Here is a 23,872-nt window from a genome sequence, read left to right on the forward strand (position 1 = left end):
AAGCAGGTCAATGAATCTTCATTTAAAAACAAAAGTGCAGAATGCTGCTTAAAGCTTTGACTGACTGAAGTCGCTTCTCTCCCTCTGTGTGTTTCTACCTGGTATCACACAAATTTAGTATTGCCAAGAAAAGACCAAGGCAATTAGGACATACACACTGCTATTTTAGGAAATACCTTAAAAAACAGTTATTTGGACTTTAAACAAGCCTGAAACATTAGAGCAAAAGCAAGTACAAAAGCAGGAGCTATGGCACTGTACACTCATCTAACAAGGTATTGAGCACCAAAGCTCAGGGGACTTTTGGTACTCTTGCTGTGAAGATTAGACAAGAGCACTCACGCAGGACACAGCAGGAATATGAAGGGACATGAAGTGAGCAATCCCAGCAGACAGCCTGTTGAAATGTCATCAGGCACTCTGCCTCCACCACCTTTCACAGAGCTAAACATCTCTTTATGTCAGAACAAATTGGGCAATTCTCAAATCTTTTTTTCCTCTCCCCTGACTTCAACTCGATGACGAGTGCTGGGAAGGAGAGTGGGAGAAAGTGCGCACAGACAGTTCAGTTCACATGAAAGCACCCTGACACACAAGACTGAATACTGATATTGGCAGCTCTTACAATCTTATCAGAGAGGCAGGAGCAGCTGCAAGCCGGCATTCTACAGACCTTCCCCCTTTCGAGTTATACTGGGTGGCTGTTTCTTCCCCAAACATCCCACAATGTCCTTTGAAAAGAAACTCCTGGGCTTGATCAAAGGCCACAAAAGCACATTTCTTCTTTATGAGCGTATTTACTTTTGTCATCTTCTTGTTTCTACTCCTACCTTCCTTCTTTAGGCCATTAAGGAGGTCTAATTTTAACTGACGTCTAGCACAGTGATCAAATGGAGACCAGTAAGTGACCGCAATCTTATTTTAAGTGATTTGGTTTCAGTTGCAAAATTCTGTACAGGGTGTTTGGTTAGGGTTTTTTTTTTGACCACAAAAACATACACAAAAGTTATTTTTGCAGCATAACATCAATAAAGGAACCTTCCCACTGACTCCTGTGCATGCTAGAGAGTTCTTAGGATGACTGCATTGAGGTACAGGAATTACTTGGATTGATTTTTGTTTGATTCAACACATGAAACATTGCCTTAAAAATGATCAATTTTCATTCGTTAATTAAAACAAAAAAAAAATCAAGGAAAACAGAAAACTTGTCACAGCCAAGATGAAGAACTCCATGAAATCACTGCATCTGCCTTCAAGAAAAGCAGCATTAAGCTGCTCATCCACCTTCTGGTTCTTCCAAAATAAACATCTATGTAAAAAAACCCAAACCAACACCTCACACATTCCCCAAGCACCATTCAAAAATAAGTCTGTGGTTTTAAAAAATACATTAAAATGAATATTTGATAAGAAAACATAATTAATTGGTCACCATCATGCCTGGCCATCTGCTCACTGGATCACAGGTTTATTGCAAGCATGATTATTTGTACAGAATGATCAATTTCTAAGACTCTATTCTGGATAATATTTTCTGAAATAGTCTAAAAGTTAAACATTGACTGAGTTCTAATATTAATCGATTTATAATTAAAGATCAGATGCATTACATTAGAATTTCAAGTTTTTATTTTTGGCAGTGAGGTAGGTAAATGTGTGTGTGCGTATGGCGCAGACATTACCAGATCATTTACTGCCCGGTACCTGCAAGAAATGAAGCGCATACTAGAATAAACCATGCAGCATTTCTGGCATTTGTTAAAGGAAGAAAGCTTTATAAGAAAGAAGAAATACTCTGATTTTTACAGGTGTTTAATAAAGATAAGCTGAAAAAAGGGTTCCTATTTTAAGCTCGGTGATAGCTAAAAATGCATTCAAATATGTTCAAAAGCAATCTGAAGTCTCCTAAAAATGGGTGTTTAAAAGTATTCAAGAAAACAGTAAAAATGCAAATAGCATTTGTCACATTATTATAGGATATGGGACAAAAATACTCATGAATTCAAAGAAACATGCTGAGGCAAACTGCATTTGATTTAAATATGACATTATTTGGGAGTCATTAAAACAGGAATAATGTTTATAGGTTGCATTGTAAAGGTTACTATGAGTAAACAGCTGAAGTTTTGCCCATAGTAGAATGAGTGGTGCATGGGGCTGTGAGCTGTTGTAGCTGTGCAATGGGAAATAAAGACTTAAAGTAACTAATATGTCTGTACTGTAGAAATACTGCAATAAAAACAATGAGGAAATACCAGTATTTTCAAGAATCTCAGTCCAATATTCTGACGTACTTCAGATCCATTACAATGAGACCAATTAAAAAACAAAAAGAAAGGTGCCAATAGGCACTGCTGGCTTGCCACTCAGAAATATGCTAAACCCCAAGAAAGAATCATAGAATCACAGAATGGTTTGTGTTGGAAAGGACCTTAAGATCATTCAGTTCCAACCCCCTGCCATGGGCAGGGATGCCTCACAGTAGACCATGTCAGAAGAAAGCATATTGCCTTGTGACTGCTACAAATGCATACAACTGCTCTCATTCTTCCATGCAAACATCTTTCCTGGTTTTTTTCTAACATGGAAATATAAACCCACCTAATGAGATCATTAGGCTACACAGAAGCAGACTAATATGCTGGTTTTAAAAGCCTAACTCACAAGTAAAAGCATCTAATCTTGCTGAAGAGAGATTATGTAGCAATAGCCATGAAGAACCTTCTGCAACTTGAGTTAAAAAGCTTTTGTTTACATAGACTTTCTTAACTCTGACTAAACTCACTTCGACAAACATAATGAAATTATACTGAAAGACCCCCAAAACACTGGAGTTGCTATTTTGAACCTCAGACTGTTCCCTGCGGTCAACCAGCAGACATTAATTGCTGGTTATTTGTACATGGATATCAAAACGTAGATGCATGCAGAGGCCTTGATTGCTCAGACATTTAGTCAGTGGCTTCACTATTATAAGTAGCTTTGGAGCAGCAATCAAATTAAGGGACCCAGCCATAAACTCACCAGCTGAGCACAGCTCCCACCTAGTGCACAGCTCCCACCTAGTGCACAGCTCCCACCTAGAATGAATTCAGAGCTCAGCATTACTACTATTCAAGAACGGTGTTTCTACTAACTATCTTTTGTTTGATGGGTTTGGTGGTAGTACAATCCATATCACTGTATTTTCCCACTTCTCAGACAAAATGCATGGCCTTTCCAGAAGCTGTTCTGAATAGAAGTCAGAATAACACCATCAGGCTTGTGATGAAGACCTCCTCAACTGGCCCCACCTGCGCTGCACCATATTGATGTTCCATTTCCCAAAATCTTCATGCGGCCTACACCAATTTGCATCTGTGTTTCCCCTGAGCTCGAAATTGATTTGTGATGTTCCCTCTGAAGGCTCACAAGGTCCATCATTTGCCATTATGCCGGCATCACACACTATTCCATGTCATGGGCTAAATTCTTCATCACAGAAGGCTCAGGCGTGGGCTTAACTTTAAGCACCAGAGGTCTTACAAGACATCCCTGCTACTGCTCACATGCTATACTTAAGCATACGCTTATTCACTCTGTCTTACAATAGCCAGTACATAACAGAGCTTCTGGGAGCTATTAGAAGTGGACACAAAATAGCTACAAGCAGAGAGTTGGGCTTACTTTCTCCATAGACTTGTGCTAATATAGCAGTGTCTCAAGACATCCCTTCATTTTCATAACAAGGAGGAGATTTAATTTCTGCGGATTTGTATAAAAAGCAATTTGGAAACTCTGCAACAATGAGATCACTTCCCATAAATGCCAAATTGGTAAAAACATCATAGGAGGCAAACATAGCACATTCACAATATCATTTTTTTCTATCTTAAGTACCAGCATTAGTCAAAGACATTATACTGCTAAGTATTCAAATAATTCATTCAAGGATCGAAAGCATAATATTATTTTGTTAAATTATGCTCTCTTTTTTTTCCAAATCCCTCTTTTCCACTTAAACTGAGGGAATAAAGGCACCTGAAAACACATCTGCATGAGGTTTTTATTTTCAGTTTTCAGGGTTTGTCTTGCTCACGTTGGGGCACGTGCCCTTGCCTTCTTGCTGAGTACCAAAATGCAAAAATAATTGCAATAATAATTGTAAATCCCTACTTTGGATCATAAAAACTATCCTCAGGTATCATAATCTCATTCCTACCTCCCATTGCTAGCAGGAAGGAGGAGGTTGGCAAGGGAAAACATTGCTTACACTTAACTTACTGGCACCACTATAATACAGCATCTCCAGTTAAAAAGAAATTATAATAACTAAAAGTGACTGTTTAAAATGATAGCAAAGATCAAAAATTCTCACTATGGTAGGTTGGGATAGGTGGGGGAAAAAGGAGAAAGCTCAGTTAAAAGCACACCCTCTTAACTGATGAACATCAGGATTTTTAACACTCCCTGTGAATGAAGACTTGATAACAGTTATTGATCTCAGTTTTCCTGGAAGAGAATCCCTGGGCTCAGCAGTGAGCAGTTTTGCTTCTCTCAGTTCATAAATATAAGAATAGAGCTATTGCTCAAATGCCACCCTAATTGCCAAAAATGAAATAAAAGTAACATTTCAATGCAGTGTGGAAGCAATGCAGGTGTATTTCCAAAGGGCTTTTTCAGTAGATAGCCCAAGGTTAATATAAACTCAAATTTCCTTATGGGAAATATAGAATTGCCACAGCTGACCCCTGCTACCATTTGAAAATATTTTCCTAGTGAATGTCTACTGAAAGCATAGAAGTATACAAGATGCTGTTCTTATTTATTGCTCTTCCTTGTGTCACCTTATGTAACTTGAATAGCTCTAATGAATTTAGCCTAACAACATACAAGCATCCCTGCTGCCCAGGCAAGAAGCTGAGGCTGGGAGTGGGAACTACTGGGTTGTTGCATCTCCAACACAACTGTGTCACAAGAAACAGCTATTGTCTCTCCTGCCTCATTCTTTTGTCATTCAAAACTTCTCCCCATTTTCTTTCATTCTAGCTTTTTCCTCCCTAAAACTCTGCTATTGGCTGGTCAAACCACAAGCTGACTTTGAAAACTTTCTGTGATGCTGCCAAAAAGCACCTACATCATTGACAATTCATGGTTTAAACAGAGAAAAATGAATTCCCCCCCCCCCCCCCCCCCCCAAACCAATCTGTACATCTCCTCACCCCCAGTTCAGATTAAACCCAGATATCAAAGAAGAGACCTGGAAAGAGGTGCACATCCCTTGCAATGCAGATTTAAGAAGCTATACAAGTGGATGAACTGTTGAACTCAGTCCTCTATCTTAAAAATACGTTTCATTGGGTTTGTTAATGCATGATATAAGTACCCAAAAGATGTAACAGAATTCTGAAAAATGAATTAAGGACGTATTGCAATCACCAGCAAAATAATAAAAGTAGAGAGATTAAGAGGCAAGCATATCTTTTTGAATTGTAAAATAGGTTTATAGGTCTTCTAATAACAACTTTTACTCAAACCTTACATAAATAGGCTTATATGATACAAATATTATGTGGGCTATGTGGAAAGTACAAGGTCCCTAATCATGTTTAGGGATTACTTGACAGAACAGAGACATTTCATTCCTATTGGAGCTAGGGATTACAGGAAAGAAACATCTAATATTCCATTTTTTAATTTCATGCATTTTTTATTTACCTTTAATGATGCTGTATATATTCATCATCCTGAAATATTAAAACAGTATGAAAAAAGTAATAAATTGGTGGAAAATTTAGGGAATGGGAATGCAACAGCACGCAAATCATACACTATCAAGTGCTTGATACACATTTAAAATTACTGTCTAGTACAGCAAAGCCAAATTCCTGGCAGATTTCTGAAGCGCAAAGTCACAATAAGAAGATCAGCAGAACAGACTGAAATAATAGAATATTCATCCCCCTAATCCATATGCAATTCTTTAGGGCTTTTTTTTTTTTTTTTTAACAATGCATATGAGGTCTGACTGTATCCAGGATTTAAATAAGTTGTCTCTCTCTCTCTCACACACACACTCTGTATTTTGGTTAAGAAAAAAAAGCATATACAGTTATCATTTCTGCTCTACTGCACCCACATTGACAAGGTTAGCACATCTCCTCACACCTCAGATGAAACAATAGCATTTTAAACAACAAAAGTGTTTAAAGAAAGAAATTTATTCATACCACTGAAACCTCCTGCAACAGCTTTGTTGGAAGAGGGGGTCCAGTTTGCCTGGGAAAGGAATATTTTTTACTTCTTTATTTTTTGTTTTTTAACTCTTTCCATTCTAAATAATCATTGGTTAATTCACAGCAATTTCACATTTAGTTAGCAGCAATAAAATTTTGAAACCAGTATTAAATCTTTGAGATGGGGGCTTTCTTTCTAGAAAGATGGAATGTTTTATCTAGTATTGTATAAAGGGACAGAAACCTAGAGACAAATGAATCACCACTCAAAAGACAGATACTGATGATAATAATGATACATGTAGAAAATGTGCGTCAGAACGGCTGATGGGGAGGTGTAGTATGAAGCTTCCACTGCCATGCATGAGATTACTGAATTACTTTCAAGTAGTGCAAAGCAGCAGCTGAGTTACAGATAGTTCCTCTAACAGGAGTATAAAGAAATTCACATCCTATCATACAGACATACAAAGCCTGATCTTGAGATCAGGCAGGTTTAACATGGGTTTAGCTCTCTGATTAGGCTGCACAGTATCAACACCACAGAGAGATGATCATATAAAATGATGGTACCCAGTATAAGACATTTGCAACAGTAATATATATGTGGACTTGCTAAATAAAGGTGCCTATATGTGATAATCATGTTAGCCAAATACCGAAAGCAGCTTTCACAACCACCACAACAGTTCTTGTCACAACTCTGGCAGTGAGGTGAAGGAGCACTAGAACAGGTGATGGTACATGGAAAGCCATCTGGTGAGAAAGAGCAGCCACATCCTGTTGAAACCTGAATATTCAAATGTAGGTGCATGCTGTTCCTAGTAACATGTCTCATGAGAAGCAGCCTGAGGTGTAGATTACTGCCGAGCATTTACCAGGACTCTGGGTTTCTACCTGGTGAGGGACACGCTGATCCAACCCACTTCCAATCATGCTCATGTGCTATTAGCCAAACAGTATCAGTTGATATAGCTATTCAAACTGCAAGGTTACTGTTCTGAAACAGACTAAACAAGCAGCATAAAATATATTTAATGAAAGATTTCTTTCTGGTAAGAATCTGCTGTGATTTATGCAGCTGTGACACCACTACCTGCCTATACTGTGACGTACATCTACTGATACAGAGTCCAAATGTACTGGTGCTTATTGGTTATTGAGCCAGCAATCTGAGCTTGCAGTCCAGAAAGCCAACTATGTCCTGGGCTGCATCAAAAGGAGTGTGACCAGCAGGTCGAAGGCTATTCTCCTCCTCTACTCGGCTCTGGTGAGACCCCCCTGCAGTCCTGCATCCAGCTCGGGGGCAAAAACACAAGAGGGAAATAGACGTGTTGGAGCAAGTCCAGAGGAGGGCCACAGAGATGCTAGAGCACCTCTCCTGGGAAGACAGCCTAAAAGAGCTGTGCTTGCTCAGCCTGAAGAAGACAAGGCTCCGGGAAGACCTTACAGCTGCTTCCAGTGTCTAAAGGATGTCTACAAGAACTCTGGAGATGGACTTTTTACAAAGGCTTGTAGGGATAGGAGCAAGGGGAATGGCTTTAAACTGAAAGAGGGGAGATTTAGACTGGATATTAGGCAGAAGTTCTTCCCTGTGAGGGTGTTGAGGTGCTGGCACAAGGTGCCCAGAGAAGCTGTGTCTGCCCCAACCCTGGCAGTGTTCAAGGACAGGTTGGATGGGGCTTGGAGCAACCTGCTCTAGTGTGAGGTGTCCCTCCCCCTGACAGGGGGTTGGAACTGAATGAGCTTTAAGGTCCCTTCCAACCCAAACCATTCTATGGTTCTATGACTCTATATATTCAGAATACAAAGTTTAATCCTACTCATTAAAACATGACAAACTTATAATTAATTGAGAATGGAGTCAATAATGAGAACATCTTTCAATGTAATGATGTTAGTACTATCAGCTTGTAATACAGGAATACGTTATAGTAAGTGAAGTATAATATGGAAAATTACAAGTCAGTTTAAAAAAACCCAGTCTGACTATTCTTTCTTGAGTCCAACCTTAAAACAGACAAATTTTAAATCCTGAGAAGTTACATTTTCCCAGTCATCAAATGAGATAACACATTGTGTTGTTTTCCTGTGATGAGGAATAATTCAAGGTCTTACATTGCCTGATTAATCTCACAACTAATATTTAGAAAAGGTTTCTCTTTGAGCTAATCAAACTTGACAAAAGCAATCTTCAAACTATGCCACATTCACTGATTTGTAACATCTCTCAAACTTGTGTTTCATTAAGTGCAGTTTAAATTAGCAACAGCTCTAAATTCACCTGCTTATGACACCCTCTAAATCCCACAGACAGTACATGAGGTAGGTAAGAAGAAAACACATGCAAAATTATTAGGACAAACCTTTTAAAATGAAGGATGCCAATTTAGTTTTAAGATAGCACCTAGCTACATCCCTATTTCTCACATTACACTGCATTTTGGGGGGGTAGTTGCCGATGGTATTCAGTTTATTTTCTCTTCTGGAGCTAACTGCCTTTACATTACTGGCTAAAGTATGGCCAGAGATTCCTCCACAGAGCACCTATTTATTTTTGCATTTAAAAGAGGATAACGTTCAGTATACAATTTTATGACATACTTAGGCTTTCATATCACCACAGTATTGTTGGGTTAAAGGATGTTACTCCAGAGAAGTAATGTTGCAATGCTGTTACCATTGAGGACAACTGGTACGGAAGCACTACAACACTGACTGGTAGGGAACACGTTGGGGAAGCATATGAATACCATCCTGAGCTACACCTTCACTACCAATAAGTACTGGTAGCTTCCTTTCATTCTGTGAGTGGTTATATGTGCATGAGGATTTTCCCATGATCTGAAAGCATGTTTAAATTTGGTTTCCTGACTCTGAGCACCAGAATAGATTCCTGAGTTAGCACAGCTGAGAAGGAAGAAGAAAAATGTAGGAAAGATGCAAGTATTAATTCTCTACTGCAAATATTCCAAAAGGAAATCAGGCCTCCAGCTTATTCTTCTTCTCAAGTCACATTGATGTTCTGGATAAATAAGTTTGAACTACTGGCTCCCCTTCATTTCCCCCTAGTTGTGTGTGACAGAGAAATTATATTTCAACATAGGCAATGTCTATGATCAGATGATATAATAATACAGTCCTCCATTAACAAAGAATGACATGCCTTAGAAGTTGCTTGTGCAAATCTTTTTCAGACCCAAGGAAGGATAACCAAATACTGGGTAAGACACTCTGACTGGGAGACTATCAATGAGTTTCTCTATTTGTTTATATAAATGGGCCAATGCTTTTTAAAGCACTTCAGAGCACTTAACTAAAGCAAACAACCACTTGAACTTTAAATATCTAGCAAGAGAAGCTATTGACAAGCATGACTTTACTGAGTAAATCCTAATATCTTTGAGACCTTTCATTCATATAGTCTCTTCCTGAAGAGAAGTACCAGACTCATCTCAGTTTCAGCAACACTGCAAAATAGAGAGCAAGAGGAGTAAGCAATTGCCTAGGCCTTCCCTCTTTTTTCTGTTAAAGCAAACTGCTTTATTTTTTTTCCTATATCCTGGGCCCACAGTAGTCTTTAGAAAGCAGTTTCTGATTTTGAAATCTTACCCTCTATTATTTAGCTGTTAAAGTAGGATTTTTCCATCTTATGAACCTCCTCTCTAACTCCTTGCTATGCATGGGCAGCTAAGCCTTGATTTGGGAATGCACTGCCTTATTAATTTGCCATAGGTGAATAACGCCATGGGAACAGCTCACTATGCTCAGGAAAAGGGTGCCTTTGGTAAGTAGTCTCATAACTGCGCTAGCGTCATGTGCATCTTTTGGGTCTTCATACTTAGAACACACTCCCTAGCTACAGTATTATATACAATTACACAGGTCATTTCCTAACCTAGATATGTGTGATCTGATTCACATATACCTTTCTGCTGATAAATCAGCATCCAAATTAATATTATTCTGTAGCTTTTGACATATTTCTGTCAAAACTAATGTATGCCAGTCCAGCTCAAGTATTAAGTTGGCCCTGAGAACCAAGAAGGTGGTCCTTAAACCAAGCAGCAGATACATCTCATTCCCTAAAATCCTGCAGCACATTTTGGTTTTTATATCTTTACGAATGTGTTTTGCATGGTCTATGTAATGTGGCAGAGGAAAAGTGCTAGAATAAACATTTACTTTAACCTGGTCTTTAACACCTTAGAGAAATGAAACAAAATACATTTAAGATATATGCATTAGCTACATTGGGAGTTCATTTCCTTCGTTTTATGGGACATGTCACATGTTCTGAAAGGTTGGGCTGTTTGGGATCTGTACTCATTAGTCTGATAAGGAACATTCTTGAAAACCTATTTTGTTAGGAAAAAAAAATAGATGCAGTTGAGAATACGAACTACCTGATGCTAAAGCCTCAGTCAACGTAGTTACTAAAAGAAATAGCTTTGAAAATTCTTCAAAATATCCTCTAAGTTATAACTGGATTTTAGTGTATAAAATGGCTGAGTAATTTAAATGTTTGGAAAAGAAAACAGTCTTTCCCAGAGTTTATGAAGTGGTAAATCTATTCCTTAGAATGATTAACTGTGAATTCTAATTTCAAACATGAGCGTCTAGTGGCATATGCTCTCCAAAGCTGACACTAAGATCATACAGTTTTATAAAATTAATATTCCAGAGCCCAATTCTGATATTAAATCCTCATTCCCCTTTAGTAAATGCCTTAGTTTCCACAAAAGTAATGTTACTTCCTACCCTTAAATAAAATGTGGAATTGGAATTTAGCTCTGCTCATGATGAATTTTGGTCTACTGAATGACACAGATCTGTATTTACAAGATGGATATCATGACATTCTCATTCGAAACTGAAAAATAAAAGAAAACCCAAACCCAGGAAAAGAAAAACATTCAAGGATAATACAATACTCATCCAGTTAAAAAATTTCAGTGCCAAATGCAAATTAGAAAGACAGATGAAGTACAGCCAGGACAGAATAAAACATGCTTTTGGGTAAGAAAGCCCCAAATAACACCCATTTTAGAACAGTCATAAAACAAGACGATGACCAAAAGAAATTCAGTTTTGAGCACACTGCAGATAAGTAACAAGATCTAATTATTTAGAAAGCCCCTCAAGATTCCATGGCTTTGGTAGAAATGGATTAAAGGGTGAAATGAAAGAACAGAAGAAAAATTTAGACAAGATGATCTGAGAGAGTGAGAGAGACAAAAGCACTGAAAGAAACAGATTTAGGGAAAGTACTGGTCTACTCTATTTAACAATAGAGTCATCAACAGGGTAACTGTATGCATTAACACCTAATTTGAGCATCCTGAATTCTGATCCCAAGTTCCAGATATGGCAACTATGTATTTAAAAAAATTACTTAAATTGTTCATTACCAGAAATAGATTCGCATGAGAAAGGTGCAGAATAAGATTCCCATTTCATTTCCAAATATTAAGATCACGAAATTTCGTATGAAAGTCCTAACTCACAGGCTAACACTTCTTTCCCGTTGGCAAAAGCATCATTGCCCCGGGACACAGGAAATAGCACATACAGTGTTCACAGGAAAAAAAGCAGTTTGAGTGGGCTCATCAAAAACTGCACAAGGGCTTAGGCGATAAGCATGAGAACCTGTAATTCTGCTTGGCATTCAAAAACGAACAAGGAGAAACATCCAATGGGAAATACCATCAACAATGAAAAGCATGGCTTTACTTATGTCTCTCCGAGCACTGACAACACAGGCCAGGAAAAATAGCTGGCCCAGAAACTTGGGACTGTTCAGCAGAAATGGAAGAATTTGCTCACGTGGAGCAACTTCCAAACCAGTGGTCAATGCCCAGCAACTTTTCCATTTCCCATTACCTTTCCTCCCTTCAGCAAAACTTGCTGGTACACATGGTCAGCTACTTAGTTTATTCTGAAGTAGGCGAATGTAAAATGACCAAAGCAATATGAGTTTACCATGGTACAGAAGCTACTTGACAGAGTAATCCGACATGGTGTATGCTGGGCACAAGAGATGATGGCTGATACTCAGCAGTCAGCACATTTTGAACTGCTTGCTGGTTTTAGGCGTGAAATTATTTACTAAATACTAGGTTAGACATGTTTTGGTTTGGTTTTGTTTGCTCGGTTTTCGTGGTTTGATTTGGTTTTGTTTGGTTTTAAGTGTTTTGATTTAGTTTTGTTTGCTTGATTTTAAGTGTTTTGGGGAAAAGAAGGCTGCAAGTGGATGGTGTTAAATTTCATATAAGCAAATCACTAAAGTATTACAAAAACAGCAGCTAATTTACCTGCTGCTTTAGAGAACAGCTCAGGGATTAAAATGAGTGTTTTCCATCCTTCCAGCTCTATGTTAAACATCAGGTTGTCGGAATTGTCCTCATCCTCCAAATGCTACACGTGAAAACTCTAATGTTTGCTTTCTAAAACTTTAAGCACAGTGGTTCACATAGCTAAGAGCCACATTAGCGTTCTTCAAAACCATACTGGACTAAGATCACCCTTTGTCTTAAAGGTTAGAATTGCTTTTCCCCGAGACAGCAGCTTGCCACCTTCTTAGGACCTTAAGCCACACTAATGTCTCTCTCATCTATAACACATTTCTCTGTTTTAAGTTACTGAATATCTACAGCAGCCTGAAGAATTTATTTAACGCAACTAAAACACTGTCTCTGATCACCGCGGACTCTCGAAAGGTTCAAGAGCAGGACCACAATGGGAAAGGCTGGCTTAAAGATCAAGTGCTATCTCTATGCCTGGAGCGATGCAAACATCCCCTCCCATTGCTGGCTGCGGTCTCCCACCACCCCCAGCCGCTCCTGCGTGCTCGTTCCACCAGACAAACTGCAGAGGAGAGTAAGCAAACCCCCTTCGTGGACTCACCATCCTTTTCTAGCCACATTCACTACGCATTGCATTAGAAAATCGTAACGGTGTTAAAATATTTTGGCAGGATTTGTTATGGCCAGATCACTCACTTCCTTTCGGACACACAAAGCCTCCTCTGGCAATGAAACAGCCCAAATGTCAGCAAATCCTATAGAACAGAAAACGGTCTTGTCAATGTAAAGCCTAAATGAATCTCCAATTAAAACAAAACCGCATGACAAAAATACACACAGAGAAAAGAAACAGCCCGGGAGTGTTCACTTTTCATTAATTTCTCTTTTTTCCCCACCCTCTAGAAACTTTTAAACAGCATTACAATGCATTCATCACAAGGTGCTTGCTCTAAGTGTTACCAATTCACGGACGGATTAGAGGGCACATTAATAACATAGTTAATATGAAGTGTTTAGAGCCTTTATGTCGGTGACAAATACGACTCAGCCAAATTTCCTGACCATTGAGGCCACGGAGGAACAATTTGGTAGATTTCATCAACAGTTCTAATTATGTTCCTGTCAAGTTGAGAACAAAGTAATCCATAACTAGGGGGCTGCTCCGAGACAGTGCCACACGAGAGTAATTTATGCTCAGGGCCCTCGCTGTAGTTAGTGTGCACAATGCTTGACTAACAAGTGGGTTCAAAAAAAGGAATTTATTAGGGAAAATGCCGCCCTCCAGCTCTGAGCTCATCAGGTACAGGCTTAGAAGGAGCTATGAGGCAAAATCTTCTTGTTCATACAAGCAGATGAAGTCTACACTGGCCTCAGCGGGTTTTAAAACATGGGATTGCAGCCCAAAGCATGGCATAGACTTCTGCCAGAGCTGGGTGCGGCCATGGCCGAGGCCAGGATATAATCCGGTGCTTTTAAAATAAATTTCAGTCTTTGGGACACTGGCACTGGCAGAGGCTGAGCAGTACTAATGCCCTTTTGCAATCCTATAAATAGCAAGCTAATGAAAGATGCAAATAGATTATTAGTAAACTGTCACAATACATGATGCATTTCTTACCACTGAGAAAGGGAAGGATGAGGGGGAGGGTAAAAGGAGGAGAAGCTGCCATGTAATTTTGAGTCATTTCCCACCATGATGTATGTTGGGATGCAGCTTCTATCCTTTCAGCCAGGATCATTTTATATACAACATTCTCACTGTATTTCACATTAAGGGTAGGAATGTTCCCCCAGCGCTAGGTGAAGTGCAAAGCCTGGCAGCTGGTCATTCAGGACCAAATACTTGCATAAGCGGTAAGATGTAAAAAGAAAGTAAAACAAAGTATTTCAAATAGAATTAAGAACAGTATCTGTAAACACAGGCAAAACCAACATTAGCAAAAATTAGATTTGTGTGGTAACTGCAAAACACTTAATGGGTTTTAAAGCACAGATATCTGAAGGTAGCTGTGGGCATACGCTACTGTCAGCAGTTTTAGACTTTTACTTAACAAGACAAAAATCACAGAACTTACAAAAAAGTCATTGTACAGCCCTTTCTTTGATAGTGAAGAAACCAGCTTATGAAAGTGTTACCAGCTAGGCAAAGCAGCAGCCTGCTTTAGTGGACTGAGTATCAGCTCAGATAAGGAAATGCTCAGAGAACTCACTTCAGAGGCTAACTTGCCATGTGGCCCCAGGAAGGTCTCCTTCTTTGCCCATGTTCCCAACTAGCAGAATGGGTGCAAGTGTGTGAAGGCACTATGAGTGTCCCCATGTTACATGCCTTGCTAATGGATTTTCTGCTGTATGAAAATGTTTTTGGCTTCACTAACTATTGGTTTTACTTCACCATTTAAGTATTAGTTGAACACTCACAGAGTGAATACAGAGCACAGTTGTGGAGCACTGCATCAAATCCCTGAGCTCCTCCTTCTACACTCTACCAAGGTCTCTTATTCAAATCTGCTTGGACCTCTAAATTCTCTGCTGTCAAGTTTAGGGAACTTCCCTCAGCACCTACTGAGTGGGACAGTATGAGCATCATGCAACTGAAGCTTCACAGAATTATGATTACTCACACCCTTTGCCCAAAGGAGGCAAAGAGAAAAGGGAAGGAGACAGTCCCATTCTGCAGATGTGAAAACAGAAACCTCTCTGATAAATCAGAGAGATGGTGCCTTGGAAGCCAAGCAATGCCTGGACATTATAATTCCCAGACTCGTGCTTCAGTCTCAAGACACACTTCTTTTCCTGGTGAAATGTCATGCTGCTGCATGCTTCTGTTACAGAACACATCTTAACCAAGTGTAGCAAAAGCATGATGATCCCATTAAGTATCTAACATCTAATACCTTGCGAAAACTAATTTAGTGCTTTATCAAATCTCTAGTTTGTATGTAGAGCATTAACAGGCTACATTTGCTAATAGGGCAGATTGACCCATCCCATATATTATCAAACCACATCAAAGTCTGCTGGAGGACACAGCCTTGGCTACTTATTATCCCTTGCATTAACTCTTTCACAAGCTACTCGACCAATACATTTTCCTGTAATACATCTGTCATGATTTTGCAGGGAAATCAGCAATTCTGAACAGTGCAGCAGTTAGATAACAGGACTAAACCCATCATGGTTGCCTGGCTTTCCAATCTACTGTTAATTGGCACAGACGGAACCCTTTAGAGCTAGACTTGCACAACAGCTCACCACTGAGATTCAGCCTCTTAGATTTGTATTTTTAGAGCTTTAGTCATTCACATGATTTCTTCACAATTTATTACATACAAGAGATATAAAGTTGGATGCCAACACCTTCAAAGTTACAAGATTATCTTTTTTCTTTCAGCAAAAAAGGGCATCTTATGCAAGAGAACATGTGGCTCAGTATTCAGTAAAAAATATGCTAGAATATTGCTAATAATAATGTTAGCAATATTAGATCAGATGAGAACACTTCCTTGGCTTGGATGCTATGCAACTGTATTCCCACATGTGTTATATTTAGGGTCTTATTTGTGAGACTGTATTATATATCTGAAGCTATGCTTCTGTCTGGGAACTTGCATATATGGCTAATAGAGGGCTGAGGTTTATTTGGTTAGATGTTTTGTTTTTAAATCACAGTTGCTACTATTTTCTGCTCAACAGTGTTTGTCTATGGACTTGGAAATCCTGAGCCACTATGCATGGGTCTCTTACTGACCTTTTCTGACCATTTGACTACTTATCATCACCATAACCTGGAAACTAGTGCTAAAACAAAGAACCACAACTGACACACGAGCCACAACATTCACTTCCAAAAAGAAACCAAATCCACTCAATGGAAATAAAAGTTGTCTCCCTCACGTTGCATATGTGATTGTATATAGCTCTGAAATACACTTATGTTCGCGTACAGCCCTAGTCATTCATACTTAATTCTACAGCTTCACTTGCTTTCTCTTTATACGCTTTCTCAAGGACTGCCATCTTCTTCTCCCTTAGAAATTTTGCCCTTCCATTTTTTCAAGCACAACCATAAACAAGTAAAGGCATTCTGGGGGTGTGTGAGGGTATTATTAGAAGTTTTGTAGTAGTAGTTTCTTGGTGATCCCAGATCCCATTAATGATGGGTCATTTTTAATCCAGAGAATATTAAAACCTGCTCACAGCAGGCTCACAGTTTTAGCATCACCAACTCAGGCAGGCCAATACAGTCTTCTACTGAGCAAAACTTTCAACAAGCAAAGTTCTAGCCAGGAGGGATAAATTAGCTTAAAAAAAACCCAAAATCAAAAAACCAAACAAACAAAAACCCACCACCAATAAAACCTGGTCGAGTTAACACATCATAATTCTACATTACTGAACTGAACTGCAAGTCTTCAGAGCTTTATCCTCCCCTCCCTCCTTTTCTTTCCTTTCCCTGTGCATTTTCCTTATTCCGTTTTTATGTTGAAATCACAGGAACTACGCAGCCTAGCAAGGCTGTAATCACTCAGCAGGAACCTGGCACAAGCACAATGCAACCACCGGCTAGGCAGCGGAAAATGAAGGAAATCTTTCTCTCCCTCCCTTCTAGGTTTCTTAAAAGGGGCTCGGCGTGAATGAATCTTCCCGGTAGCCACCAACCATTTCTTATTCCTTCCGAGCAATCATCAATTTCAGCATCAAGTGGTTTAGTGGCTCTACAACTAGTAGTGGCAGCAGACTAAGCCCAGCATGCAAGCGTTTTGGCTAATTTAAAATCCTTGTGCTGCCGAATCAAACATGACAAGACAACAGTAAAAAGAGAGGCTATTATCCCAAATGAGAGTCGGCGTATGGGTGAAATTGGCTTGAGTGGCAGAGACAAAAGAGGTGGAAGAAGGAGGGACGACCAGGCATGATAATACCAGACACAGCACACATTTTCTCTCCAATTTCCAGTGCATTCACACATATTGCTACCTGGAGGGAAAAAAAAGGCAATGTTTCCAAACTTCAATGCCAGGCAGAAAAAATACATTTAAAAAAGTTCAAAATAAGTTAGCACCTGGTAAAGCATCTGCCCCATGGGTATGGAGAAACTTAACTTACAAGAGAGGTCACCCTTACATTAGAAACCCTAACGCTCTGAATTCTAAACCTGCCATTTCCTACCTGAATTCATGTCTTGTTGCCCAAAGTTCATTACCATAAACTGAGGATTAGAAGCACTGATTTTGAATAGAACAACCTTAAAATAAGATTAATCTGTGGTGTGGCTACTGGTGAATAGCTACTACACACACAGGGCTCACCAAGTGCCTTCAAGGAGCTGCTGGGGACAGAAAGTGGAGGCCAAAGGAATTAATTTTGCAAGGCATTTGGGAGACCACAAGCAGACTGATGATGTTCAGAGCCATGAACCCTGGCGATGGCTTGCAGCTCACAGAATGATGACCTGTGGGATCACTGGAGAGCAAGAAGTTGTCTTTTGCAAGATTAACAATTTAAAAGTGCTGAAATTAATTTTGTTTAATAGCTGTGGGTGCAGACTCCTTACAAAGTAGGTTGCAAGGTCAGCAAGCCTCCTAAAGCCTTTTAAAACGCAGCTTTCATAGGGACAATAGATTTAGGGTGGCTTAGGGCTTAAAGATCTAAAAAGCAAAAGAAGTTTAAGAGGTCATTTCCTACCACTTCCAAATCTTGGGTGAAGACAATGTTTCACTCCTCCTCTGTAACATACACTTATCCTTACATTCAAAGCTACCTGAGGCAGGACTGATTTCTTAGCGTAGGCAAGGTGAAAAAAGACATTAAAATCAAACATGAGGACCAGATTAACCGGTAGACAGCAGGCTCAGAGTCACACTGGAATGTGCCTACCTGTGTTGCAAAGAGACAGGGAGGAAAGAAAAAAAAATATATATATAAACAAAACATCAGAAAATGAGAAACTGGGAGGGAGAAGACAAGGGCAGGGAGAGTGCTCACACCCTTGTCATCATTCAGAAGTAGTTCACCTCTGATTCACGTCTGCCTTCTTATACAAGACCATTAAACCCTAAATTACTGTACTGTACAGAGTGTTTCAAGGAACAGCTGGGCTCAACACTGAAACCTAAATCAACCATTTAAAAGACACTTGCTCAGCTTCACAGCCCAGTACGTGTGAGCTATCACTCACAAAATATCAAAATATGCTGACCAGTGTTCCCTTATAGGTCACATTTGCCCAACATATTTAGCAACAGCATCTAACTAATTGCACAGTGAAATTCATAGCAAGCACAAGTTTGGGAAACAAACAGAGCATTTGTTTTGCACCACCATGTAGGATGGTCTCAATTTGCTGAATTAATCAACATTACCATGAAAAGAGTTTGCATTTTGTGTGGTTGGGCCTTTGTGAAAGGTGGACTCATGAATTCAACTATTAATCCAATCCCAAAAAGTATGCATTCCAGTGCAAAAAAAAATTCAGTATTTATATAGATCCACCTGGTTTTGCAAAAATACCTTCCAGGAAACCAAGAAGCCCAGGTGAGGATATAATCATAATTGATATAGTACATGGGGTTTTTTTTTTTTGCATCCTGCCTACTTTAAAACCTTCCCCCCTCCCACTGTGAAGGAAACACAGGGTTTACTTTTCAGATTAGAACCAAGAGTAAAATGTCAAGCAGTGGACATGCAAGCTGTCAACACACAGCCTGACCTGGGATAGGTATGCATTACCCAACAGGGAAACCCAGCCACAATGGCAAGAAGCACTTCACAGGCAGCCTGGAGGAGGGAAGCATTGTCTTCGGTAATGGAATTTAGCTGGTATGATCCTGAAGATGGAGAGGGCCATTTCCCTGGCAATGAGGTAACTGACAATCATTAGAGATGACAGAAATAATTCTGCTGTGAGCCTGGTGCTGACAGTGGCCGAAGCAAACGCACCAGCAATTTTTCTCTACCCCTTCCACAAGGGGTTAGAACAAAGAAAGGAGCCAGTGGGAAATATTTAAGACACCACAAGAAAATCATTTTAGGTGCATATTAATACTGCCACTGAATACTGTGCGCTTTCAGGCTGATGTGAGCTGCTGTATATGGTGTTTGTTCCCCCTTTTTTTTCTGTCTCAAAGTTGAATTTATAACCCCACACAGCACTTCAAGAAAAGCCTAGTTCACAGTTCAGCAAGGCACTGCTTAAAAAGCAAGCCTGATACAGGTCCTTAGGGCATCTCATCCATCCTGCACTTGGATGGCATTCTCCACCAAGGGACCCCATTAGGAAGGAAGGGCAAACTGAAATCCTAACCCAAAGCAACCTGAAACATCGCCGGCATACTGGTGTAGCAGCGATGGATGAGACGCCATTTGTCTTCAAAGCTTGGGAAGCCAATATATCTGCTTCGTTGCAAACTCAACTTTACTTTCCAACCTTGTAGTGTACTTAAAACACAGATCAGCTTTCTATCTAGGGATAAAGCAGCAGAGAAGCGTCACCCAAGACTCCAATTAAACAGATTGGGAGTAATGCACTTCCAATGCAACTCCATACAGCAAAACACCCTGAGATAACACTTTCTGTGTTTAGAATCAATTGCCCAGGAAAGCACTGTCACAACCTAAAAAAGGTTTCCTTTTCCCTCCATACAGTAGAATAACTCAGAAGCATAGTATAAAGCTTGTTTGGAAATGCAGTTGCTGTAGGAACACTATCAATCTCGGAGATATCCTACTCTCCCTACAGGAGGTTAGGCCCTTCCATGCGGGAAGAAGCAATATGTTTGTTCTGTAGCCAAAGTAATTTTAGACTTACCTATTCTGTTTTATATTTACTGTTTTAATTTATTATTAACTTTGTATTGGTGTTGAACGACCAGAGTTGTAAGACTTGTACTTCTCTGGAAGTCTCCAAGCTAAACTTAGCTGGCAGAAGTAGATATATTTTTACTCTAGGAAAGGTGATTCTGTTTATACCAGGTCTGAAGATGGCCAAACAAGCTTCCTTCAACACTGCTTGCTAAAAAAAAAGGAAAGTTAAGCTAAAGTAGGTGTAATTCCCTCATAGATAATATATATGACTTTGAACTTTTCTTCGTATGTTAGTATAGCAAGCATGAAACATCACAGCACAAATTCACATTCTTCATCCAGTTTCAAGGAAAGTTTTAAGGAGACCGCAGATATTCCAATACTGTAACATGAAACATGCCCGGTAGAAAAGCATTATATTTTTGCAAGCTGGTCATCTATTTATAGGAATCTCTAGCCAGGGCTCTTATTTGCAGTTCTGTGTTATCTGTTGTTCTAGGTGACATCCTCCTAAGGTTCCAGGAGCTGTACAATGCAGAGAAGACCACCAGGACCAATACATACTGCAATTCAAAGAGACCAGCCAGAGAACTGCTTGGAATTGAATGCACGTTTCTTGTGCTCCAGTCAGGAGCCTAAACGTAAAGGTCATCCTGTCCTAGTGTTGCACCGTATCACCTCCAGAGCCAATTAGGATGACCAGAACTGTATATACCTACCTGCCTATTCGATTCATATCAGGAAGAAAGGAAAAAGAAAAAAAAAAGGGGGGGGGGAAGGGAAGCAGCAAGGTCAGACAGTTGTGTATGAGCCACATACCTTGTACGAGTGACAGCAACTTCACACAGACCCAAACCCCCACCCCAACATCAGAAACTCTGCCTCCTCCTGCTCAGTGCACAATGAACAGTTAACGTCAGCTCACTCCAAACACCAGGCCAGTTCTCTTCTTATTGGTCTTCAAGATCACAAAAACATCTCCCGCCAAAAGCTTTTGTATGCATCTGTGTTTACTGTGTCTGTAAATCCAGCAAGAAGGCTCACCAAGCTATTCTGCTAATCTAGAGAACCTAATTAGTGTGATCAAAGATGAGGCCAGCTATGCTGTCTGCCATACTGAGAGAGCTCACAGAGTGCCATCCTAAGCAACTGCAAAACCTGTATGGATGGGATGTCTAACAAGCTGTGCCAAACTTCCTATTTAAACTCCCTGCTTCAAAGTTTTGACCTTTTTCCCCCCATACAGCAGACTCTGAACTGGTCCTGGACAGCAGGAGAATGGGAAAAATGCAAGAACAGCCCTCTTCAGTCCTATGCTCCTTGGGATCGAGCATTTCCCATTAAACAAAGTGGCTACCTCAAAAGCTTGTTTTTCCTCAACCTATAACATTCTAAAGACCTCTCAAAAAAGGTCTCTACAGCATAGAATACAGCAGTGAAACATGAAGTCCAACCACTCCACACCATTGCTGTGCCTCGGTAGATCTTCCTACCCACAGTACAGCAGTATTTGAGTGACTTGCAAATGAGGGGGAAGAGTTGGAAAATTAAAACTGAGGTCTTGACAGAAAACAAAAGAAGTGAGACCTAAGTCAGTCAGCCTCAGTTGCAAAATTATTTCTATGGGCCTCTGCAACTCTGTGATAGAGGTGAAGAGCTTCTTTTTTCTCTGAAAAACCAAAAATGTTGGATTCTGACAATGATTGTTGATATATGTGTGTGTGTATATACAGATAGATAGATAGATGGTGCTAACTTCACTGAAATCATTGCCATACACAGAATTACCAAGCATCAGCACTAGGAGAAATACCAAGCCTTGGTCATGAAACTTAATGTTATTCTCTTTACCCCACCAACTTTACTCCTAGCAACTACGAGGCCAAGAGACACTATGCCATATAATGGCTTTCCCAAAGCCATGGTTAAGACTCAAATGAATCTGATGCTCTTTGCAGTGCTTGGAAAAGTGTGAAAGTTACTGTTTTTATTAGGGGAAAAAAATAAAGAAAGAAGTCTTGCTGTCGCCTTTGAACTACTTTCTGCATTACTGGGACAAACATTCAGTACCAGGAAGAGAAGCACTAGAAGGGCATTTATATGCAGTACAAGAAAGAAAAAGAAAGAAGAAAAAAAGTGTTATGACATGTCCTGTTCTTATTCTGATAATAAGTTAAAAAAATAATAAAGCATCCTTCTGTCAGAAAGGATGTCCCCTATTTTCAACAGGATTTTAGGTCTTGTCCATGTAAAGGATTTCCAAACCAGCTATTATTGTAGCAACAAGACATGGTAAGAATATTGAACAAATTAATCAAAGCACCCTGATTCATGGGGAAAAATAAAAGAAAATAAAAACCAAGAAAACCTGAAGCTGAGAAGAAAACAGGGTAGCAAAAACAGAGTAAATTTTTTTGTCTCTTCTCCCTCAGGCACATAGTTGCAGTCATCAGGGAAAAGTCCAAAGGAACTGAAGAAATTCATTATCAATACAGCAAAGCATGGTCAGGGGGACATTTGGGGTTCTGTTTTTCTACCTTTCCCTTTCATACATAGATGAAGCACGAAAAGACTTTTGGGACCTGATCATGTTATAGAGTGGGAAAAATATGCTTCAAACCCCACTCCACAAACCACTCCATCAGCAGAAGTCTCCATCAGGTCGGAGACAGACTAACTTCTCCAAGGTATTAAATTAAAAGATGTTGAATTAAGTTAAACGCCCCACATTGAATTGACATTTCCCTTTTTTAATGCAAGCTAAGATTGATGAAAAATACCACTTATCTACATTAAGGGTCAAAATACCCAGCAAAAGAAGCCTCTGGTTCAGCGCGTCAGAGCAAAGTCAGTCTTACATAATCCGGGGACCAGAACGCGGATCACATTCTGATGATCCAATTAATGGCGGGATACTTTGCAATCAGCCAGGAAGCAAGGCCCCTAACAGATTGTGGGGCTGTAACATCAATTTCTTAAGTGCATTTAAAGGATTACAAATGTTAGTCCTGGCTTGAGATTGAAACACCTATTGAGGTGCTCTGAACCACATTACAGTAATTGGGTACCTGAATTAATGCCATTTCTTCTGATGGGCGAGTTGAATACATTGGAATTAAGGATTTCTTTTGCTGTGTTTCACTTTCAGCTTCTTTTTTTTTTTTTTCCTTTCCCTCCTTAGAACATAAATCTGAGGCAGAATATCTCTTTTTATCTAGATAGCCTTAATTACAGCCCTGAGGCACCCAAGTACTGTCCTAATTTTACCTTCTGCATTTGTTTGGGTGCATTTCCTTTATTTAATTTTTTTTCCCCTTATTTATTTTTTTTTCCCCTTATTTTACCATGCAATGACATTAAGATAGGAATAACATTATCTTTTCTTGAAGCTTCAGGGGGAAGGGGAATAGGCTGTTGAGAGATGGAGAAAGAAAAGTCTTCCTTTTCTTTCCCACATCCCTCTTCCACTATGTAAACGTTTTTATGTATGCACCAGATACTATCTGCAGTGGTTTACTCCTCTAGAGAGCTAGAACTAGGGCTGCC

The 23,872-nt window shown here is 39.6% G+C and overlaps 1 protein-coding gene across 22 annotated transcripts in view; it reads right to left on the reverse strand.

Moving 5' to 3' along the window:
- The window catches only part of ESRRG (estrogen related receptor gamma), a 401,788-nt gene that overhangs the window by 215,419 nt on the left and 162,497 nt on the right, over positions 1 to 23,872 (reverse strand). For 8 of the 22 annotated variants that reach the window (XM_061475098.1, XM_061475120.1, XM_061475111.1 and 5 more), the window contains one exon: positions 13,220 to 13,278. The exons of 12 other annotated variants lie outside the window; for them this stretch is intronic. In XM_061475098.1, coding sequence (XP_061331082.1) covers positions 13,220 to 13,278 — 59 coding nt within the window. Of the gene's footprint in view, positions 1 to 13,124; positions 13,279 to 23,872 lie in introns of all 22 variants that reach the window. 2 more of the 22 variants (XM_061475105.1, XM_061475104.1) reach the window with 1 other exon arrangement.

Source organism: Pezoporus flaviventris, unplaced genomic scaffold (assembly GCF_033815535.1).
Source record: "Pezoporus flaviventris isolate CSIRO_AGI_PZ_B2104156 unplaced genomic scaffold, CSIRO_AGI_Pfla_v1 ptg000083l, whole genome shotgun sequence".
Taxonomy (NCBI): Eukaryota; Metazoa; Chordata; class Aves; order Psittaciformes; family Psittacidae; genus Pezoporus; species Pezoporus flaviventris.